At 38.7% G+C, this 19,917-nt stretch overlaps 1 protein-coding gene across 1 annotated transcript in view; it reads left to right on the top strand.

Annotated features, from left to right (window-relative positions):
- Positions 1–19,917, top strand: part of DNAH7 (dynein axonemal heavy chain 7) — a 340,765-nt gene that overhangs the window by 143,468 nt on the left and 177,380 nt on the right. The window contains exons 22-24 of the mRNA XM_015131765.3: positions 7,530–7,670; positions 11,585–11,797; positions 13,495–13,604. Of these exons, the coding sequence (XP_014987251.2) occupies positions 7,530–7,670; positions 11,585–11,797; positions 13,495–13,604 (464 nt within the window). The remainder of the gene's footprint in view (positions 1–7,529; positions 7,671–11,584; positions 11,798–13,494; positions 13,605–19,917) is intronic.

Below are 19,917 nucleotides of genomic sequence, written 5' to 3'. Positions count from 1 at the left end.
CCCTCTGAGTGTGGTGGTTGGTGAGTGGTAGCTTAAAAGTAGAAAGACAAAATGAATTCTCTGGACTCACTGAGGAAAAAAGAAAAATACACATGGGGAGAGACATCCAAGGGCCCCAAAGGAAACCCAGGGGCTTACTGCTATTAGGGATACTCTTATGCCCCAGTGCCCTGCTTTTCACAAAGAAAGACCTGTTCCTGAAAACTCTTGACTTCCTGTCCTATACCCTATTCCTTCTTGTAGAGGAGAAGTAGGTGACCTGTTGGTAAGTTGGAGCAAATTAAACATGTGTCACTCAGTCCCTTACTCTTTGGAATCTGTCTGTCTACAGAGAACATGCATCCTTCTCAAAACCCTGTTCAACAATACCTTAAAGTTAAAGACATTTCAAATTCCATGTCAAAAACGTATTTAAAAACCACGATTTTATTTTTATTTATTTATGTATTATTTATTTATTTTATTATACTTTAAGTTCTAGATTACATGTGTACAACGTGCAGGCTTGTTACATATGTATACATGTGCCATGTTGGTGTGCTGCACCCACTAACTTGTCATTTACATTAGCTATATCTCCTAATGCTATCCCTCTGCCCGACCCCCTCCCCACAATAGGCCCCGGTGTGTGATGTTCCCCTTCCTGTGTCCAAGTGGTCTCATTGTTCAATTCCCACCTATGAGTGAGAACATGCAGTGTTTGGTTTTCTGTTCTTGTGATAGTTTGCTGAGAATGATGGTTTCCAGCTTCATCCATGTCCCTACAAAGGACACGAACTCATCCTTTGTAGGCTGCATAGTATTCCATGGTGTATATGTGCCATATTTTCTTAATCCAGTCTGTCACTGATGGACATTTGGGTTGATTCCAAGTCTTTGCTATTGTGAATAGTGCCACAATAAACATACGTATGCATGTGTCTTTATAGCAGCATGATTTATAATCCTTTGGGTATATCCCCAGTAAAGGGATGGCTGGGTCAAACGGTATTTCTAGTTCTAGATCCTTAAGGAATCACCACACTGTTTTCCACAATGGTTGAACTAGTTTACAGTCCCACCAACAGTGTAAAAGTGTTCCTATTTCTCCACATCCTCTCCAGCACTTGTTGTTTCCTAACTTTTTAATGATCACCACTCTAACTGGTGTGAGATGGTATCTCATTGTGGTTTTGATTTGCATTTCTCTGATGACTAGTGATGATGAGCATTTTTTCTTGTGTCTGTTGGCTACAAAAATGTCTTCTTTTGAGAAGTGTCTGTTCATATCCTTTGCCCACTTTCTGATGGGGTTGTTTTTTTCTTTTAAATTTGTTTGAGTTCTTTGTAGGTTCTGGATATTAGCCCCTTTGTCAGATGAGTAGATTGCAAAAATTTTCTCCCATTCTGTAGGTTGTCTGCTCACTCTGATGGTAGTTTCTTTTGCTGTGCAGAAGCTCTTTAGTTTAATTGGATCCCATTTGTCAGTTTTGGCTTTTGTTGCTTCTCTAGTTCTTTTAATTTGTATTTCTGTGGGGTCGGTGGTGATATCCCCCTTATCATTTTTTATTGCATCTATTTGATTCTTCTCTCTTTTCTTCTTAATAGTCTTGCTAACAGTCTATCAATTTTGTTGATCTTTTCAAAAAACCAGCTCCTGGATTCATTGATTTTTTGGAGGTTTTTTTGTGTCTCTATCTCCTTCAGTTCTGCTCTGATCTTAGTTATTTCTTGCCTTCTGCTAGCTTTTGAATGTGTTCGCTCTTGCTTCTCTAGTTCTTTTAATTGTGATGTTAGGATGTCAATTTTAGATCTTTCCTACTTTCTCTTGTGGGCATTTTGTGGTATAAATTTCCCTCTACTGCTTTAAATGTGTCCCAGAGATTCTGGTATGTTGTATCTTTGTTCTCATTGGTTTCAAAGAACATCTTTATTTCTGCCTTCATTTTGTTATGTACCCAGTAATTATTCAGGAATAGGTTGTTCAGTTTCCATGTAGTTGAGTGGTTTTGATTGATTTTCTTAATCCTGAGTTCTAGTTTGATCGCACTGTGGTCTGAGAAACAGTTTGTTATAATTTCTGTTCTTTTACATTTGCTGAGGAGTGCTTTACTTCCAACTATGTGCTCAATTTTGGAATAAGTGTGATTGGTGCTGACAGAATGTATATTCTGTTGATTTGGGGTGGAGAGTTCTGTAGACGTCTATTAGGTCCACTTGGTGCAGAGCTGAGGTTCAATTCCTGGATATCCTTGTTAACTTTCTGTCTCATTGATCTGTCTAATGTTGACAGTGGGGTGTTAAAGTCTCCCATCATTATTGTGTGGAAGTCTAAGTCTCTTTGTAAGTCTTTAAGGGCTTGCTTTATGCAGCTGGTTGCTCCTGTGTTGGGTAGATATATATTTAGGATAGTTAGCTCTTCTTGTTGAATTGATCCTGTTACCATTATGTAATGGTCTTCTTCATCTCTTTTGATCTTTGTTGGTTTAAAGTCTGTTTTATCAGAGACTAGGATTGCAACCTCTGCCTTTTTTTGTTTTCCATTTGCTTGGTTGATCTTCCTCCATCCCTTTATTTTGAGCCTATGTGTGTCTCTGCACATGAGATGGGTCTCCTGAATACATCAAAGTGATAGGTCTTGACTCTTTATCCAATTTGCCAGTCTGTGTCTTTTATTGGAACATTTAGCCCATTTACATTTAAGGTTAATATTATTGTGTGTGAACTTGATCCTGTCATTATGATGTTAGCTGGTGATTTTGCCCGTTAGTTGATGCAGTTTCTTCCTAGCATTGATGGTCTTTACAATTTGGCAGGTTTTGCAGTGGTTGGTACCAGTTATTCCTTTCTATGTTTAGTGCTTCCTTCAGGAGCTCTAGTAAGGCAAGCCTGGTGGTGACAAAATCTCTCGGCATTTGAGAAAAGAATTTTATTTTTCCTTCACTTATGAAGCTTAGTTTGTCTGGATATGAAATTCTGGGTTGAAAATTCTTTTGTTCAAGAATGTTGAATATTGGCCCCCATTCTCTTCTGACTTGTAGAGTTTCTGCTGAGAGATCTGCTGTTAGTCTGATGGGCTTCTCTTTATGGGTAACCCAACCTTTCTCTCTGGCTGCCCTAATATTTTTTCCTTCATTTCAACTTTGGTGAATATGACAATTATGTGTCTTGGAGTTGCTTCTCTCAAGGAGTATCTTTATGGCCTTCTCTGTATTTCCTGAATTTGAATGTTGGCTTGCCTTGGTAGATGGGGGAGATTCTCCTGAATAATATCCTGCAGAGTGTTTTCCAACTTCGTTCCATTCTCCCCATCACTTTCAGATACACCAGTCATAGATTTGGTCTTTTCACATAGTCCCATATTTCTTGGAGGCTTTGTTCCTTTCTTTTTACTCTTTTTTCTCTAAATTTCTCTTCTTGCTTCATTTCATTCATTTGATCTTCAATCACTGATACTGTTTCTTCCAGTTGATCGAATTGGCTACTGAAGCTTGTGCATTCGTCATGTAGTTCTCGTGCCACAGTTTTCAGCTCCATCAGGTCGTTTAAGGACTTCTCTACACTGGTTATTCTAGTTAGCCATTCATCTCATCTTTTTTCAAGGTTTTTGGCTTCTTTGCAATGGGTTTGAACTTCCTCCTTTAGCTCAGAGAAGTTTGATCCTCTGAAGCCTTGTTCTCTCAACTCATCAAAGTCATTCTCCGTCCAGCTTTGTTCCATTGCTGGCAAGGAGGGGGAGAGGCGCTCTGATATTGAGAATTTTCAGCTTTTCTGCACTGTTTTTCCCCATCTTTATGGTTTTATCTATCTTGGTCTTTGATGATGGTGACGTACAGATGGAGTTTTGGTGTGGATGTCCTTTCTGTTTGTTAGTTTTCCTTCTAACAGTCAGGACCCTCAGCTGCAGGTCTGTTGGAGTTTGCTTGAGGTCCACTCCCAACCCTCTTTGCCTGGCTATCAGCAGCGGAGGCTGCAGAACAGCGAATATTGCTAAACAGTAAATGTTGCTGCCTAATCGTTCCTCTAGAAGCTTCATCTCAGAGGGGTACCTGGCCATGTGAGGTGTCAGTCTGCCCCTACTGATGGGTGCCTCCCAGTTAGGCTACTTGGGGGTCAGGGACCCACTTGAGGAGGCAGTCTGTCGGTTCTCAGATCTCAGACTCCGTGCTGGGAGAACCACTACTCTCTTCCAAGCTGTCAGATAGGGACATTTAGGTCTGCAGAGGTTTCTGCTGCCTTTTGTTCAGCTATGCCCTGCCCCCAGAGGTGAAGTCTACAAAGGCAGGCATGCCTCCTTGAGCTGTGGTGGGCTCCACCCAGTTCAAGCTTTGTGGCTGCTTTGTTTACCTACTCAAGCCTCAGCAATGGCGGGCGCCCCTCCCCGAGCCTTGCTGCTGCCTTCCTTGCTGTTGGATCCCAGACTGCTGTGCTAGCAATGAGCAAGGCTTCGTGGGCGTGGGACTCTCTGAGCCAGGCGTGAGATATAATCTCCTGGTGTGCCGTTTGCGAAGACCATTGGAAAAGCGCAGTATTAGGGTGGGAGTGACCTAATTTTCCAGGTGCCATCTGTCACAGCTTCCCTTGGCTGCAAAAGGGAATTCCCTGATCTCTTGTGCTTCCCGGGTGAGGCAATGCCTCACCCTGCTTCGGCTCACACTCAGTGGGCTGCACCCACTGTCCTACACCCACTGTCTAACAAACCCCAGTAAGATGAACCTGGTACCTCAGTTGGAAATGCAGAAATCACCCATCTTCTGCATTGCTCATGCTGGGAGCTGTAGACTGGAGCTGTTCCTATTCAGCCATCTTGGAACCACCAATATGACCATTTTAATGATACTGATTTTTCTAATCCATGAGCATGGAGTATCTTTCTATTTGTTCGTGTCATCTGTGATTTCTTTCAGTAGTGTTTTGTAGTTCTCCTTGTAGAGATCTTTCACCTCCTTGGTTAGATGAATTCCTAGGTATTTTATTTTTTTGTGTGGCTATTGTGAATGGGATTGCATTCTTGATTTGGCTCTCAGCTTGAACATTATTGGGGTATAGAAATGTTACCAATTTTGTACATCGATTTTATTTCCTGAAACTTTACTGAAGTCATTTATCTGCTTCAGGAGTCTTTTGGTGGGGCCTTTAAGGTTGTCTAGGTATAGAATCATATTGCCGGTACAGAGAGATTGATTGAGTTCTTCTTTTCCTATTTGGACACCTTTTATTTCCTTCTCTTGCCTGATGGCTCTGTCTAGGACTTCCAGTTAATTAATATTTAAATTAATGTGTCAGACTCTCCCACAAATGTGTTGGAAAAATTCATTGGAATCTAGATGTTCAATGTTACCACGGTTTCTTTCTCTTAATGTTTCTTTCTCTTAATGTTTCTTTCTCTTAAATATGGCTTTAATGCTTGCCTACCCAATATTTTCCAGAAAATGTAAAATCTTTTGGACAGGTCTGATTTTTTCCCTATTATGAGTTATATTACAATGAATGTACTTATGCTTATATCTGGTGTTTTTGAATTTTAATTTTTGTATGATAACGTCCCATGTATAGGTTTACTGGGCCAAAGAAGATGTGTTTTCATAGGCCTTGACAAATATTGAGAAATAGCATTACTGTTTTTGAAGCCATTAGCAATATTAATACATTCCACTTCGGTCACTCTTTAGCAGCATTGAATTGTCTTATATGATTTGCTAATTGATGTAGTATAGAGTAATAAGTCATTATTTTATGTATATCTGGTAATATTTCAATTACTCTTTTAATTTTGATTGTCTAAGTACTTGGAGAAAATATTTTGGTTGCCATTTCAGAGTATTAACATAGGGTGGCAAGAAGTTGTATAGGATATGCTGGCGTAAAAAAGAATGGAATCATGTCCTTTGTAGCAACATAGATGGAGCTGGAGGCCTTAATCCTAAACAAATTAACACTGGAACGGAAAACCAAATACCACATGTTCTCACTTATAAGTGGGAGCTAAACTTTGAGCACACATGTACATAAACATGGCAACAATAGATACTGTAGACCTCTAGATGGGGAGAGAAGAAAGGGGAGCATAGGGTTAAAAACTTACTATTGGGTACTATGCTCAGTACCTGGTTGCAATACACCCATGTAACAAACCTGCACATATACCCCTCTATCTAAAATAAAAGTTGAAAAATACAAAAAATAAAGTTTAAAAAAATGATGTAGAAAATAAGTATCTTTTAAAAATCTTCCCGTGTAAGTTTGTGTTGACAAAATATGCAAGCAAGTGCAGTATACAACTCTACAAATAGGAGATATGTGTGTTACTGTGTTGTGCTATGTGTATTTGCATGCTTGAAAGGCTACTACATATATATATTATTCTATATATCTATATCATATATAATATGGTAAACATAGATATAATGATAGACTTTACTTACAATATTGTGGAACTTTATATAATCATATTTCTCCTCATCTAACTATATAGAAATCCCTTTTTGTGATCCAGATTTCAATGTCTTTCTCTTGTTCTCCCCACAGTGTCCTCTTAGAGCACATTTTTACTCCATCTTCTTGGCATTTCTCTGCTGCACCTTTCTATTTTATTTATTTATTTATTTATTTATTTTGCTTCTCTCATCCCCCAGGTGTCCATTTTCACCTGCCCTTTCTGTGGCTTCTTCTGCTCTTAAAAATGTCTTTATTATCAATACCCAGCACTCTGCCCTTTATCATTGTTCCATTCTATAAATATCCCAGCAAGACTAGAAATCCAGAATGGTTTAACCATCCTGAGATATTTCTCAGAAAAATCTAAGAAATCTCTTCTGATTCAAACATTAAAGTACATATCACCTCACAGACATCACTATTTCTGGTTGATGAATGTAACAGACTAGTGTGTTTCCCACCGATGACTGGTGGAAAAGTAGATATATCAGTCCATCGAACATAGGTAGTGAAGTACAAAATTAGACTTCCTGACTTTACAGCCCTCAACTCTCCATGAATGAATTGTACATCTGTCTCTGTCGTCATTGCCTTGGGCTTCAAACTACAGGATTGAGAGGGAGTGAGGCCTGGAAACACAGGAGTAACTTGAGAAAGATTGTGCGATGCCCGGGTGTGCATGGATACATGCATATGGCTGAGTGGAGATCAGATTAAATTAAAAGAAAATCATCTATAAATTTGATGGATCTCATTTTGGAATTATTTGAATTTGTATTTTGCAATAAAATTGCTCATGCTTGTTCAATCCAAATGTATCTAGGATGTCTTTGGCTAAAATTGTTCAAATGAATATTTGATACCATGTGGTTCACACAAATTGATAGTACATCACGAAAATAAAATGTTATATGTTTGCCTTGCTCACAGGAATGTGATTAAGCTTGAATATAAATAGTTACAATCGTATGGTTTAAGTGAGTCTTGCATAAATGTCTAAGAATGTTGTAAAAAATTGAGCAGTATGAGTTAATCTAGTTTAGGAGTTTAACTCTCAGTTGTATAACTTGTTCAGGAAATGGTTAATATTTAGCATATTCTTTTTTGATTAGGTAATTGGAGATGCAATTTTTGCCTATACAAAAGATGAACGAATTAACTGGGTAAGGGATTGGCCTGGACAGACTGTTCTCTGTGTATCCCAAATCTTTTGGACAAAAGAAGTACAAACAGCTATTCCAGTGGGGATAAAGGTAAGCTTTTATTAACCCTCAGATTTTTTTTAAAAGCATTTTTTCAATAGTTTATTATTGCCAGAATACACTTATTTTAAAAACTGAAATAAATACAATTCACTTAAAAATCTACTTTATGCTGCAAGCCAAATTACTGATTTTTTAAATAAAAATTGCACATAACAAATATGTAGGAAAAATTTATACCAATAATTTCAAAATTATTCTTTAAATCACGTTTACTCACAGCATATAAAAGTCAATGATACTTGAACCTCAATCTTGTTATTATACACATTTTTATGCCTTTAAAAATAGAGTGATAATAGGACTAAGAAACTCATAAAGATTAGCAGGAAATAAAGTAACAGTATTCTCTTTTATACCTTGAGTAAAACTACCCTATATAGATAAGGCTCTGGTTGACTTACTGTGACTGTTTTTATTTCTAATGTATTGATTTTGAATACATAATAATTATGAATATTTTAAGTGATGCTTAGTATTAAATATGTAAATAATATAATTGGATATTTAATTTAACATTAATTAGATTGTAATTGTTAATGAAAAACTAAAACTACATTCATTGTAACAGTTCTATCATTGAGACAGGATTTTAAGTGACTCAACTTTCAGTTGACTGAGGGGTCTACTGGAACCTAGCAGTTATAGATCTGTAGTTTAAAATCATGATTTTTATGGCTAGCCGTAAGTAGAAAGCTGAAACTGGATCCTTTCCTTACTCCTTATATGAAAATTAATTCAAGATGGATTAGAGACTTAAACGTTAGACCTAAAACTATAAAAACCCAAGAAAAAACCTAGACAATACCATTCAGGATATAGGCATGGGCAAGGACTTCATGTCTAAAACACCAAAAGCAATGGCAACAAAAGCCAAAACTGACAAATGGGATCCAATTAAACTAAAGAGCTTCTGCACAGCAAAAGAAACTACCATCAGAGTGAGCAGACAACCTACAGAATGGGAGAAAATTTTTGCAATCTACTCATCTGACAAAGGGGCTAATATCCAGAACCTACAAAGAACTCAAACAAATTTAAAAGAAAAAAACAACCCCATCAGAAAGTGGGCAAAGGATATGAACAGACACTTCTCAAAAGAAGACATTTTTGTAGCCAACAGACACAAGAAAAGATGCTCATCATCACTAGTCATCAGAGAAATGCAAATCAAAACCACAATGAGATACCATCTCACACCAGTTAGAGTGGTGATCATTAAAAAGTTAGGAAACAACAAGTGCTGGAGAGGATGTGGAGAAATAGGAACACTTTTACACTGTTGGTGGGACTGTAAACTAGTTCAACCATTGTGGAAAACAGTGTGGTGATTCCTTAAGGATCTAGAACTAGAAATACCGTTTGACCCAGCCATCCCTTTACTGGGGATATACCCAAAGGATTATAAATCATGCTGCTATAAAGACACATGCATACGTATGTTTATTGTGGCACTATTCACAATAGCAAAGACTTGGAATCAACCCAAATGTCCATCAGTGACAGACTGGATTAAGAAAATATGGCACATATACACCATAGAATACTATGCAGCCTACAAAGGATGAGTTCGTGTCCTTTGTAGGGACATGGATGAAGCTGGAAACCATCATTCTCAGCAAACTATCACAAGAACAGAAAACCAAACACTGCATGTTCTCACTCATAGGTGGGAATTGAACAATGAGACCACTTGGACACAGGAAGGGGAACATCACACACCGGGGCCTATTGTGGGGAGGGGGTCGGGCAGAGGGATAGCATTAGGAGATATAGCTAATGTAAATGACAAGTTAGTGGGTGCAGCACACCAACATGGCACATGTATACATATGTAACAAGCCTGCACGTTGTACACATGTAATCTAGAACTTAAAGTATAATAAAATAAATAAATAAATAATAAATAAATAAATAAATAAAAATAAAATCGTGGTTTTTAAATACGTTTTTGACATGGAATTTGAAATGTCTTTAACTTTAAGGTATTGTTGAACAGGGTTTTGAGAAGGATGCATGTTCTCTGTAGACAGACAGATTCCAAAGAGTAAGGGACTGAGTGACACATGTTTAATTTGCTCCAACTTACCAACAGGTCACCTACTTCTCCTCTACAAGAAGGAATAGGGTATAGGACAGGAAGTCAAGAGTTTTCAGGAACAGGTCTTTCTTTGTGAAAAGCAGGGCACTGGGGCATAAGAGTATCCCTAATAGCAGTAAGCCCCTGGGTTTCCTTTTGGGCCCTTGGATGTCTCTCCCCATGTGTATTTTTCTTTTTTCCTCAGTGAGTCCAGAGAATTCATTTTGTCTTTCTACTTTTAAGCTACCACTCACCAACCACCACACTCAGAGGGATTTCTCCAAGGTGGGCCACCAAGGGACGTGCAGCCTCCTGGGATCTCCCTGCTTGTGGTTGAACATGGGTGGGACAGAAGTTTATTTTTTGCTACTGAAGAAGAAAATTAATAGCAAATTAACCATATAGAAATGAAATAGTGTTTAGGCACCAAACCTTTGAAGAATGATCCTTCTTAAAAATAATAATAAAAAACGATGAAGTATTTCAGGAAACAAGAAAAGTGCCCCTTGGAGAAACAACTTGCAGTCCTCATCTCTGTCTTTTAAACTTCTTCTCATTCTTGGGAACCCTCACTTTCAGTTTCCTTGCTGCCACTTAGCAATGGCTGTAACAGAGTGAAATAAACTCCTTGGTGTACAGTGTTATTAAATGTTTTTAAAGTAGGAAAAGCAGCCACTGGAGCATATTGATACTTCTCTTAAGCACAGTGGTTTTTGTTGACTGTAATTTTATTTTTGTCGTAAGTCCTCTTCTCTTTTTTAACTTACTCATTAGATTTACCCATCAGAAAAGAGAAGCAAGCCTCGTCTTCAGAACTGGCATTAGCTTATTGTAAACTAAAATGTTCAATGTTTTGTTTATTAGCATCTTTATATTTCAAGAAGCACAAACCCCTTTCAGAAAGCTTATGTGAGAGTACTAGAGGGACTCGTAGGATCTAAACAGGAGCAGTCGGAATCAGGGCCTCAGAGCTGCATTGTGCTGTGGTCTCTCTCTTGTTCTCTCTCTCTCTCTTTTTCTTTTTTTTTTTTTTTTTTTGAGATGGAGTCTTGCTCTGTCACCTAGGCTGGAGTGCAGTGGCATGATCTTGGCCCGCTGCAACCTCCACCTCCCAGGTTCAAGCTATTCTCCTGCTTCAGCCTTCCGAGTAGCGGGGATTATAGGCAAACGCCACCACGCCCGGCTAACTTTTCATATTTTTGGTAGAGACGGGGTTTCACCATGTTGGCCAGGCTGGTCTCAAACTCCTGACCTCAGGTGATCTGCCCGCCTCGGCCTCCCAAAGTACTAGGATTGTAGGTGTGAGCCACCACTCCCAGCCATGGTCTCTGTCTCTATTGTTGTTGCTCTCTCTCTCTGTTGGCTCTGGTAGGCTTTATTCTGTAGAGCAGAAGACAGCTTGTAGTTACTTTAGATTGGCATATCCACAGCCTCCCAAGCCTAGCAAAGAGCACTTTTCTCTCAATCTATATAGCAGTCCCCAGGAAGAACTATGATTGGTTCTGGTTTAGTCACACATTCCCTCCTTCATATTGCCATGGAGAGTGGGCAATATGATTGATAGCTCCAACAAAACCACAGAGAATAGAGAAGAAATAGAAAAGGAAAGGATAATGAGTAGACACAAATTACGTATATCCATTATACCTGATTGGGCTTGTTCCCCTGGTATCTTTGTAGTAAGAAAAACAAATTATTTTTAAATTGTGTTACATGGAGAGTTGTGATCAAAATGCAGAGAATAATCTGTATATATACTAGTTCAGAATGTTTTGTTCAAAATACTTTTCATCACATTGGGAAATCATATCTTATTTTCTTTCAGGCTCTTGAGCAATACTTGACAACATGTAACAGACAAATTGATGATATTGTCACTTTGGTGCGTGGCAAATTGTCCAAGCAGAATCGTGTAACTCTGGGAGCACTTGTGGTACTGGATGTCCATGCTAGAGATGTCCTCTCATCACTTGTAAAAAAAAATATTAGTGATGACTCTGACTTTGAATGGTTAAGTCAGCTTAGGTACTATTGGCAAGTAAGTGATATCACTGAATGTTACATTACACAGCAATTTCAGCTCGTAATTTTAAATTTGTGCTTGCTTGCTCACATAGGAAATAGTAGCGGTAACCTGGAATCTTTTGCTGATGGCACACTATACCCAAATAAGCATTTCTTTAGCTTGAAGATTAAGGTGCTGATAACTATATCATCTGTATTGATATCTGTGTCCTTATCTATATCCAAATGTATAGTTATATATAAACATATATACATATATAGATACATGCAAATCATGAGTAATTATCAAAACTTACTCATTTTTTTTTTTTTTTTTGAGACGGAGTCTCGCTCTGTCGCCCAGGCTGGAGTGCAGTGGTGTGATCTCGGCTCACTGCAAGCTCCGCCTCCCCGGTTCACGCCATTCTCCTGCCTCAGCCTCCCGAGTAGCTGGGACTACAGGCGCCCACAACCGCGCCCGGCTAATTTTTTGTATTTTTAGTAGAGACGGGGTTTCACCGTGGTCTCGATCTCCTGACCTTGTGATCCGCCCGCCTCGGCCTCCCAAAGTGCTGGGATTACAGGCGTGAGCCACCGCGCCCGGCCAACTTACTCATTTTAAACGAATTGCTAGGCTTGCTGAATCTGCAAAATGTTGGGACTAGTCAGTTTAAAATTGTGTTTTTAGGTTCTTGATGCATCTAAAGGATGTATGAATCAAACTTTTTCAGTCTGATTTAGTCATTAATATTTCCTCTCATTGCTGGGCGTGGTGGCTCACACCTGTAATCCCAGCACTTTGGGAGGCCAAGGCAGGCAGATCACTTAAGGTCGGGAGTTCAAGACCAGCCTGGCCAAGATGGTAAAACCCCATCTCTACTAAAAATACAAAAATTAACTGGGCATATGGTGGGGCATGCCTGTAGTCCCAGCTACTTGAGGACTGAGGTAGGAGAATTGCTTGGACCCAGGAGGCAGAGGTTGCAGTGAGCTGAGATTGCGCCATTGCACTCCAGCCTGGGCGACAGAGTGAGACCCTGTCTCAGAAAAAAAAAAAAAAGATTCCTCTAATTGATCAATTGAAGAAGGCAGAAACATGGTTTTTGCCAGGGCATCCAGGTGGATGGTGATGGTAATCATAATGGAGAATGCAAGCAGGGCAGGAACAGTTAGTAAAGTGGGCAAGATAGGGCCTATTGGGTATAGGCAGAGACAGATGCATAGTTTTCATCATATAGGCTTTTGTGGAAGTCTTGGGGGGTATGGGGTGGGAGGAGAGAAGAGGTAAGAACTAGCGTCCTGGGAAACAAATTGAGGGGCAGTGTATTTAGTACTGAGCTAGAAGCTCAGATGGTGGAATCATTTCAGATACCAGATCCTCCCATTCCCAAATGTATAACGTTGGGAGTTACTTATTCTCTTTAAGCATCAGTTTCCTCATCTGTTAAATGATGAGTAATATGCCCTCTATTGTTAACACACAATGATTAAAAATATGGAAGAGGTAAGGGACAAATACTAAAATATTTTACAGGAAAAATTAAAACCAGTGACTTCAATTATTCATCCATGGAAACTAGATATTTAATTCTGCCATGGAATCAAATGACACCTGAAAAGTGAATTTTGAAGATGTCTATATTATGGTTATTACTTATTAAAGAGCTTGAGATTTCGTATTATTTACAATTTTGTTGTTTAAACTAACTTATTTTATCTCATTTATCCTAGGAAAATCATTTAGAAACAAAAATGATCAATGCTGGTTTGCGATATGGATATGAATATCTGGGTAATTCCCCTAGGCTGGTTATTACACCACTCACGGATAGATGTTACAGGTAAACCCTTTAATTTAAGGATCTATTGGAAATAACTTTCACTCATCCCTATACCACTGATTTATTTAAAATACCAAATTGTCTTCCATACTGTTAATTTAGCCTGTGTTATTTTTTCCTAGACCCTTAATTTTCCTCTTAGGTTTGTCTTCATTTCTCTTTCTCTGCTGGCTTCCTCCACTCAATACTAGGGCTCTAAGTATTAGTAGGTGTCACTTGTTGTTGACACTGTCCATCCCTCCTTTCTTCCTGAAACTTTCTTTTTCTTGGATCATTTGAGTCATTTATTGTTCCCTTGAAACACTGAATTTTCTTTTTAAAATTTATATTTTTATTATTTCAATAGGTTTATGGGGAACAGGTGGTGTTTGGTTACATGGATAAATTCTTTAGTGGTGATTTCTGAGATTTGGTGCACCCATCACCTGAGCAATGTACACTGTACCCAATGTGTAATATTTTATCCCGCATCCCACTCCCACCCTTTTCCCCAAGTCCCTAAAGTCGCTTGTGCCATTCTTATGCCTTTGTGTCCTCATAGCTTAACTCCCACTTATAAGTGAGAACATATGATGTTTGGTTTTCCATTCCTGAGTTACTTGACTTAGAATAACAGTCTCCAGCTCCATCCAGGTTGCTGTGAATGTTATCATTTCCTTCCTTTTTATGGCTGAATAATATTCCATGGGGGGTGTGTGTGTGCGCGCGCGTGTGTGTGTGCGCGTGTGTGTGTATACACATATACATCACATTTTCTTTATCCACTTGTTGATTGATGGGCATTTGGGCTGATTCCATATGTTTGCAATTGCAAATTGTGCTGCTATAAACATTTGCATGCAAGTGTCTTTGCCATACAATGACTTCTTTTCCTCTGGGTAGATACCCAGGAGTGGGATTGCTGCATCAAATGTTAGATCTACTTTTAGTTCTTTAAGGAATCTCCACGCTGTTTTCCATAGTGGTTGTACTAGTTTACATCCCTACCAATGATGTAAAAGTGTTCCCTTTTCACCACATCCACGCCAACATCTATTTTTTTTATTTTAAAATTATGACCATTCTTGCAGGAATAAAGTGGTATCACATTGTGGTTTTGATTTACCTTTCCCTGATCATTAGTAATGTTGAGCATTTTTTCATATGATTTTTGGCCATTTGTATATCTTCTTTTGAGAATTGTCTATTCATGTCTTTAACCCAATTTTGGGGGAATTAGTTGTTTTTTTCTTGCAGATTTGAGTTCCTCATAGGTTCTGCATATTAGTCCTTTGTCAGATGCATAGTTTGCAAATATTTTCTCCTACTCTGTGGGTTGGTCTGTTTACTCTGCTGATTTTTTCTTTTGCTGTGCAGAAGCTTTTTAGTTTAATTAAGTCCCATCTATTTATCCTTGTTTTTGTTGCATTTGCTTTTGGGTTCCTAGTCATGAACTCTTTGCCTAAGCCAATGTCTAGAAGGATTTTTCCAATGTTATCTTATAGAATTTTTATGGTTTCAGGTCTTAGATTTAAGTCTTTGATCCATCTTGAGTTGATTTTTGTATAAGGTGAGAGCTGAGGATCCAATTTCATTCTTCTAAATATTGCTTGCCAGTTATCCCAACACCATTTGTTGAATAGCGTGTCCTTTCCCCCACTTTACGTTTTTGTTGGCTTTGTTGAAGATCAGTTGGCTGTAAGTATTTGGTTTTATTTCTGGGTTCTCTGTTCTGTTCCATTGGTCTATGTGCCTATGTGCCTATGTGCCTATTTTTATACTAGTACCATGCTGTTTTGGTAACTATAGCCTTATAGTGTAGTTTGAAGTTGGGTAATGTGATACCTCCAGATTTGTTCTTTTTGCTTAGTTTTGCTTTGACTAGGCAGCGTTTTTTTTGCTTCCATATGAATTTTAGGATTGTTTATTCTAGTTCTGTGAAGTATGACCATGGTATTTTGATGTGGGAATTGCATTGAATCTGTAGATTGCTTTTGGCAGTATGGTCAGTATCACAATATTGATTCATGAGAATAGGCTAGAAACGTTGAATTTTCAAGAGTTTTTTCATGTAGTGATTTGTTTCATGCTTTGTGGTTTCCTGAATGTTCTCATCCAGTCCCATCCTTTAATGGCCTACATCTTGAAGACCCCATATCTGTACCTCTGGCCCTAGTCTCTCCTATAAGCTTGCTATACACAAGTCTACTTGATATTTCCATTTGATACCTCAGATGTACTTACATTTACATTTCTTCTAAAAGCAAATGTACCATTTTACCTCCTAAATTCACTCAGCCTCCCCTAATCCCATCTCAGGAAATGGCAGTGGCTATTTATCAACCCAGTCATCTCTACAAATACCTAGCTTTGTCCTCAACTCTTTCTCAGTTCTTCACACGTAGGCACACAGTAAGTCCTACTGATTTAATTGAATTAAATGTATTTATTTAATTCTCTTCCTTTAAAAAAGTAGACGTTTTGGCCTGGTGTGGTGGCTTATGCCTGTAATCCCAGCATTTTGGGAGGATAAGGTGAGTGGATCATTTGAGCCCAGGAATTCGAGACCAGTCTGGCCAACATGGCGAAAACCCATCTCTACTAAAAATATAAAAATTAGCTGGGTGGGGTGGTGTGTGGCTGTAGTCCCAGCTATTCAGGAGGCTGAGGTAGGAGAATCACTTGAACCCAGGAGGTGGAGGCTGCAGTGAGCCGAGATTGTGCCACTGCACTCCAGCCTGGGTGACAGAGTGACACTCTGTTTAAAAAAGACTCTTTAAAGAGTAATTTTAGATTTACAAAAAAATTATGCAGAAAGTACAGAGAATTCTTAACCTCTCTCTGTCCTACACAGTTTCTCCCATTAACATCTTTCTTTTTTTTTTTGAGACAAAGTCTCGCTCTGTTGCCAAGCTGGAGTGCAGTGACACGATCTCAGCTCACTGCAACCTCCGACTCCCTGGTTCAAGCGATTCTCCTGCCTCAGCCTCCTGAGTAGCTGGGATTACAGGCACATGCCACCATCCCCAGCTAATTTTTGTATTTTTAGTAGAGACGGAGTTTCACCATGTTGGCCAGGATCATCTTGATCTCCTGACCTCGTGATCCGCCTGCCTCAGCCTCCCAAAGTGCTGGGATTACACATTTGAGCCACTGTGCCTGGCCCAACATCCCTCATTAGTATGGTACATTTGTTACAATTGATAAACCAATATTGATACATGCCTGTTAACTAAAGTTCACAATTTATACAATTTATATCAGGGTCCACTGTGTTGTAGAGTTCTGTGGGTTTTGACAAATGCATAATGTCATATATCCACTACTAAAGAATAATTTTACTGCCCTAAAAATGCCCCCATGCTCCACATATAATTTCCTCCTCCCCTCCCCCAGAATCTCTGGCGATCACTGACCATTTTTGTCATATATCTATTCCAAAGTGTCATATAGTATCTGAAATTATATATACTGTCTCTTTTCACTTAGCAATATGCATTTAAGGTTCCTCCATGTCTTTTTGCAGCTTGATAACACATTTATTTTTATTGATGAATAATACTCTATTATATGGGTGTAACACAGTTTATCTGTTCACCTGTTGAAGGACATCTTGGTTGCTTCCAAATTTCAGTGATTATAAATAAAGCTGCTGCAGATATTCTTGTGCAGGTTTTTGGGTGGACATAAGTTTTAAACTCATTTGGGTAAATAACTAGAAGCATGATTGCTGGATCATGCACTAAGCCTATGTTTAGCTTTGTGAGAAACTGCTAGATTGCCTCCCAAAGTGGCTGTACTTTGGAACTCCATTTGCATTGCCACCAGCAATGAATGAGAATCTCTGTTATTCCACATCTTGCCAGCATTTGGTGTTGTCAATGCTTTTGATTTTAGTCATTCTAATAGGTGTGTAGTTGCATCTCATTTTGCTTTTTTGCAGTTTCCTAATGATATATGATGTTGAGCATCTTTTCATATGCTTATTTTTATATGGATATCTCTTTTGGTGAGGTGTTTGTTCAGATCTTTTGTCCATTTTGTAATTGGGTTATTTTTCTTTTGTCAAGTTTTAAGTGTTCTTTGTATGTTTTGAATACAAGTCCTTTATCTGATATGCATTTCTGCAAATATTTCCTTCCAGTATGTAGCTTGTGTTTTTATTGTCTAAATACTATCTTTTGACTGAGTGCAGTAGCTCACACCTATAATCCCAGCACTTTGGGAGGCCAAAGGAGGAGGATCACTTGACACCAAGAATTCAAGACCAGTCTGGGCAACATAGCAAAACTCCCATCTCTACAAAAAATTAACTAACAAACAAAACAAAACAAAAATGGCCAAGTATGGTGGTGCACACATTTAGTCCTAGCTACATTGAAGGCTGAGGCAGGAGGATCACTTGAGCCCAGGAGTTGAGGCTGTAGTGAGCCATTATAAAGACACCATGTTACTGGTGGTGAATCCACGCAGGTCTGAAGCAACCTCAATTCCTGCCTCCTCAGAAGAAAGAATTTGATGGAAGGGCATAAGGCAGAAAGAGAAACTGAGGCAAGTTTTAGAACAGGAGTAAAAGTTTATTTAAAAGCTCTAGAGCAGAAACAAGAGGAAGGAAAGTACACTTTTGGAAGAGGGCCAAGTGGGCAACTTGAAAGACAGGTGCACGGTTTGACCTTCTGACTTGACGTGCCTCTGTGGTCTTGTGTTCTTTCTCCCATGATTCTTCTCTTGGAGTGGGCTGTCCACCTGTGCAGTGGCCTGCCAGTACTTGGGAGGGGAGCATGTGCAGTGTGTTTACTGGAGTTGTACCCATGCTTACTTGAGGTGTGCTTCCCTTACCAGCTGAATGTCCCTAGGAGATCATATACCTGTTAAACTTGTACAGTTTTAAGTTTTACATTTAAGTCTGTGATCCATTTTGAATTAATTTTGTGTTTAGATTCACTTTTTCCAGTTGTTTCACCACCATTTGTTGAAAAGACTATCTGTTCTCCATAAAATTGCCCTTGTTCCTTTGTCAAATATCTGATTTTATTTTAGAAATGTTTCTTAAATATGTGTTAGGAATTTGGAATCTACATTTTTCTTCCTTTCAGAGCACCTAAAGAGCTAAAGTAATGAAAAATAAAGTCTTAGTTTGTAAGTGGCTGAGCAATTATCTGATCCTCAATTCAGAGCTCTCATGTATAATCTGGATCGAAGAATGTAGCCTAGCTTGAAGATGGCTATTTCCTGCTCCTTAAAGCTAAGCTTGCTTTCCATATGGCTGAAGAACTGAATCCAAGTATAGTGGGTCCAATTCATCCAGTTGCAGATGGGGAATGAGAGCCACACAGTGACTCCAACCACTGCTTAAACAGGGTACCACTCATGCCAGGAATTGACCTCCTAAGTACAATATGGATGGAGTGAGAAATTAGAAGTTTTGGTATAAGTTTCCTTCATATGGTTGATATAGTCAAGAAGAGAGGAAGGATAGAAAGATTCTGCTCAACACTGTTTTCTTCTCCTGGCTCTAATAGCACCATCCTATTAGCTGCTTAATATCTTCCCAATTTTTTAAGTTTTTTAAGTTCTAATATAGCATATGAGGTGCAATATAATCTGTCTATTGAACTCAATATTCCAGTAACACCAAACTCTTTCTTATGCATACCATTCTACTTCTTCACTCACTACCTGTGCACACAGCCTCTCGTTTTCCTGGCAAATTCTCTCCCTTTCTTTTGTTCCTCAAGAAATACAACTAACTCCTACTTAATCCTTTGGAACATCATCTTTTATGGGTAGCTTTTCTCTGACATTCCCTACATTAAGAATCTGTCCTCAGTGATTCTCGTCACTGAGAATGAAGAAGCATGTATCTTCAGAAGAAGCATCACTGAGACAGAAGCAGCATGTATCTTCTTCTGTCATAGCACTCATCATAACGGATTGAAAATATATTTGATATATCTGATATTCTTTATTGTAGTCTTTTCATAGACTACAAAGATTGTGTCCTATTTTTCTCTCTCCCCCCAGCACCAACTCATTTCCTGGCATAAAGCAGGTATTTAATAAAATGTATTGAATATCCATAAACTGAAAAGCAGTTTTAAATTATATTGTTTCCTAGAGAATGATTAGAATTGTCAATGTTTTGGCCAGGTATGGTGGCTTACACCTGTAAACCCAGCACTATGGAAGACTGAGGTTAGGATCACCTGAGGTTAGGGGTTTGAGACTAGCCTGGCCAACATGGTGAAAACCTGTCTCTACTAAAAATACAAAAATTAGTGGGGCATGGTGGTGCACGCCTGTAATGTGATTGAGTTTTCTTTATTAATTTATC

The sequence above is a fragment of the Macaca mulatta genome, chromosome 12 (assembly GCF_049350105.2).
Source record: "Macaca mulatta isolate MMU2019108-1 chromosome 12, T2T-MMU8v2.0, whole genome shotgun sequence".
Lineage (NCBI taxonomy): Eukaryota > Metazoa > Chordata > Mammalia > Primates > Cercopithecidae > Macaca > Macaca mulatta.
Note: the sequence above shows the minus strand (reverse complement) of the source record. Positions and strands in the feature narration are given on the sequence as shown.